Here is a 4,419-nt window from a genome sequence, read left to right as displayed (position 1 = left end):
ACATTAATTTATATATATATATATATATATATATATATATATATAACTAAACTAAAAACCTGTGTAATTTATAACATTTATAAAATATATCAAAATATTTTAAATATATATTTTGTATTTTATTGAATAATTGAATAAATAAAATTATTAGATAATTAAAAAAATTCAACCGTACACAACTGTATATTAAGCATCAAATATTTTTAGATTGGCTGTGGATTTTTTTCATGACACCCTACATTTTCATTGGAGGTGTCAGATTAGGGCTGCACGATTATGACAAAAATCATAATTGTCGATTATTCCCCCGAGCTCGGGCCACATGGTATTGAGCCTGGCTTAGCAAATCAGAGCACTGCCTGAAAGAGAAAACATACATTTAAACTTATTCAATTCTGTCATCATTTATTCCCTCTTACGTCATTCAATAGCCTCCCAAAAAAAAAAAAGAAAAAAATTGTACGTATAATTTATACAAATATATATAAAATATATCAAACATATTTTAAAAAGAAAATAAATATATATTTGGTAAAAATAAAATTATTAGATCATTTAAAAATGAAACATTATATATATACACAGTATATATATATATATGTACATATGACATGTATCTATTATATATATATACATATATATGTATATATATATACATATATGTATATATATGTTTATATATATACATATATAAAATTAAAAAAGAGATTATTAATTACGATTATCAAAATTTACATTGAATGATGTTTATACCATTGTTTGATGCAATTGCATGCCATATTTTTATATGAAAATAAACAAGCTGAAAACACTCTAACTGAACATTTTTTAGTGTTTTTCTATAGTATTAAGTCTTAAATGTCAACTATACATTGGATTGGGTTCTTCTTTAAATTATAAAAAAAATTAAAATATGAATGGTATTATAATGTTATACTAAAACTAAAATTAAAATAATGGGAAAAACCTGTAAGATAATATGTAGAAAGAAAAAAACATCTTAAGCACGCAGAATAACATAAGTGGACTTTGAACGATTACGTAATTGTGGCATCCATAATTGTAATCGCGATTAGAAATTCGATTAATTGTGCTGCCCTATGTCAGATCACATCAGACTGGGACATTTGTGGAAACTTTAATTTCAGAACAAATATCCCATATCCGAAAGAACAAACCTACCTGGCTTCGCTTGCAGCCAGCGCAAGGTCGAATCTCATTTTGTCCCCAGCCTTACTGAGGTAGCTGAAGTACCTGTGAGAACAATAACAGAAAGTTATGAAAGCCATGAGAGCTTCAAGCTGTAGTGCGTCATAGGCTGGAGGTCCTGGAGTTCACGTACCTGTGAGCCAACTCCAGCTCTTTCACCGCACTCAATACAGCCTTCAGAGTACTCTTCTCGTCCTTCAGCACCAGCGTGGCCAACCTCTGCAGCACCAGCGCCACATTAAACATCAGCACTGTGTCACTGGGAGCCACATGCCGGGCCTGAGAATCAAAGAACCAGAAAAACAGCAGGAAGTCAGAAACGTTTATAACTAGGACTGCCAATAGGTTAAAATAATGCTCATTTTTTTATATTTCCTAATACATTATTAAAATCAAAAGTTGTACTTTATCTGTTAATATTATTTAAAGGGGTCACAGGATGCCCATTTTGCACAAGTTGATATGATTCTTTAGGGTCTTAATGAAAAGTCTGTAATATAGTTTGGTTAAAATTTCTCAATGGTAGTGTCAAAACCCCCTTTTTTCCCCTGTCAACAACAGCTTTTTTCAGATCAAGCCGTTTTGTAGCATTTTCCTTTAAATGTTAATGAGCTCTGCTGACCCCGCCCCTCTCTTCCGATCTGCTCTCAGAGAGACTGTTTACTTTAGCCGCATTCATCGTGAAACTTGCTAATTAGCACATTATTAGGAAAGGCGATTTGCGAAGATTCATTAAAAAACCTTACACTCACTTCTTCTGTAGGTAAGGCTGGATCACAAATGATTTGCGCGAACATAGACGTATATATGTAGATCGGGGGTGCATTCCCTTCATAAACAAACGTAATCCACTGCGTCTTCAGCGGCTCAGATGTCGGGAGTAAATGAGGACTGCTATGTTCATTGTTACACCCAACTACAGAACACCTCAATCGCTTAGGAGTCATTCTTGTCTACATCTGCTCCAGCGGTGAAACAATGGTGGACTGATGACAGTCACTCAGGGCGGGTCTAAGGTAAGACACCAGTCCAGTCTGTGCTGAAACGCTACTGTCAATCAAACTATCGTGGGAGGGGCCTGTCTGTGTGATGTCACACAGACAGGCATCTGAGATCGGCTTGATTTGAGAAAGGGGAAAACATTTAACCAGATTTAAAAAAAAAAACACTGGGTGGATTTTTATTATTATAGGGTGGTTGTGTACACACATTTCAGTTCAAACAACTTGTAAAAGTGCATGTAGCATCCTATGACCCCTTTAATGGACCTAAGCTAACGTGAACTAACAATCAACAGCTGTCTTTTTATTAACTAACATTAACAAAGATTAATAATACTAGCCTATAATAAACGTATTGCTCATTGTTAGGTAATGCATTAACTAGCATTAACTAATGGGACTTTATTGTAAAGTGTTATCAATATTTTTTAAATAATGAATCATAATTAATACAATAATAATAAAAACATAAGAATAAAATAATAATACATTGGGTTCCACTTCAAAAGAAAACTAAATAATATGTTCAATTAAATAAATTGTTTAATACTATTAAAAAAATTATGCAACATATAAATAAATATGAGCATAAATAACATAAGTTGACTTACATATAATAATATCTAGCAGCCTGATTTATTACAGAAGAAAAAAAAGAATTCTAATATAAAATAATACTAATATAATTCTATAATAAACTGAAAAAGGAAAATTATATATACATGACAAATAAAATATTTATATATAAAATGTGTTTTATTTTGATTGTTTATTTATTTGATTGTTTGTTTTCATTTTCCATGATTTAATCAATTATCAGTTTTTCATTAACTTACAAAACCCAGTTTGGGAAACCCTGCAGTAAAGAAAAGAAACTACTACGTTCTATTAAGATTCGCCCACCCTCAGAAGAGTCTGTTTACACTCCTGCAGCTTGCCACATTTGAAGAGCGCTCGGGCCAGATACAGCAGCACTTCTGTGTTCTGATATTTGTAGAATTTCTTCAAACAGTTTTCATACTGAAGAGACAGAAAAACAGAACATGAGTACAGATCCAGAACAAAACCCTCATCCTCAGGGGACTGTTCCTTCAGTTTATTCTCTCACCATCTGCACTGCACTGATGTACTGCTTCTGCTCCACATAGATGTGTGCAAGATTCAGCCAGACATCACTAATCTCTGCCGTGGCCTCTCGGACCTGGGCAAAAACATCCCGTGCCTCTCGGAAATAACCCTTATGTGCCAACACAGCACCTGTATCACACGGAAGAAAGATGCAACAGACAGTTAACCACCAGTATGTTGGTTTATCCTGCTAGTTACTGGACGGGATTTACAAGACTAATTAAACAGCAGGTAAAGCACCTATGCCATTGGCAGCATATAGATTTTTGGCATCATTCCTCAGAACTTGTTTGTAGATCGCCAAAGCTCGATCCTGGTGCCGCTTTTCCTGCAAAACAAACAAAAACATTTTAATAAATAGAAACAGACAACAAATTATGACAACACAAGATAGTTTGTCAACTGAATCACGTAAGGCACCTTTTCTCGGTCTCTAGTGGGCTGATGCAGCGTCTGGAGCCACACATTACCCAACGCCAGCATCGAGTAAGTGTCGTTCTGAGTGGAGGGCTGCTTAAGGATGCGTTCAAACTTCTTCTGCCCGGGACCCCACTCTTGCTTCGCCAAGTGAAGGTTACCAATCAGTGACCAGGCATCAGGATGGTCCTGCAAAACACAATTTATTAATACAGATCTGAAGAAATCACCAAAAACCTGAGAGAAAACGTCTAGAAAGTCTAGGTGCGTTAGCCAAAAGTTAAGATAAAAACTACAGCTGTACTGCAGCGTTATTATAGTTAACTTAAACCATTAAAAAAAATCGTTACTTGAAATTAAATAAACTTTAATTAAAAAAACTTTATTTCAGCTAGCAACATTTCTCATTTCAGTTTAACTTGATTTAATAAAACAATTTAAAAGTATATAGTCATACATAAATTACTGAAAATGACAAATTTAACAAATGAAAATAAAAAACACAGAAACAAAAATGTATAAAAACTAGTGCTGTCAAGCGATTAATCGCATCCAAAATAAAAGTTTGTTTACATAATATGTGTGTACCGTGTTTATTTATTATGTACACATAAAATACACAAACATACATGTATATATTTAAGAAAAATATGTTTTGTTTATT

General features: G+C 33.4%; 1 protein-coding gene across 1 annotated transcript in view; it reads right to left on the bottom strand.

Moving 5' to 3' along the window:
- ctr9 (CTR9 homolog, Paf1/RNA polymerase II complex component) overlaps positions 1 to 4,419 on the bottom strand; it is a 17,058-nt gene that overhangs the window by 3,913 nt on the left and 8,726 nt on the right. The window contains exons 13-18 of the mRNA XM_016235090.1: positions 3,759 to 3,944; positions 3,579 to 3,666; positions 3,319 to 3,467; positions 3,114 to 3,230; positions 1,343 to 1,488; positions 1,183 to 1,254 (exon numbers count right to left, since the gene is read on the bottom strand). Coding sequence (XP_016090576.1) covers positions 1,183 to 1,254; positions 1,343 to 1,488; positions 3,114 to 3,230; positions 3,319 to 3,467; positions 3,579 to 3,666; positions 3,759 to 3,944 — 758 coding nt within the window. The remainder of the gene's footprint in view (positions 1 to 1,182; positions 1,255 to 1,342; positions 1,489 to 3,113; positions 3,231 to 3,318; positions 3,468 to 3,578; positions 3,667 to 3,758; positions 3,945 to 4,419) is intronic.

Source organism: Sinocyclocheilus grahami, unplaced genomic scaffold (genome assembly GCF_001515645.1).
Source record: "Sinocyclocheilus grahami isolate Dianchi unplaced genomic scaffold, SAMN03320097.WGS_v1.1 scaffold462.1, whole genome shotgun sequence".
Taxonomy (NCBI): Eukaryota; Metazoa; Chordata; class Actinopteri; order Cypriniformes; family Cyprinidae; genus Sinocyclocheilus; species Sinocyclocheilus grahami.
This window is presented reverse-complemented; position numbering and strand designations above follow the sequence as displayed.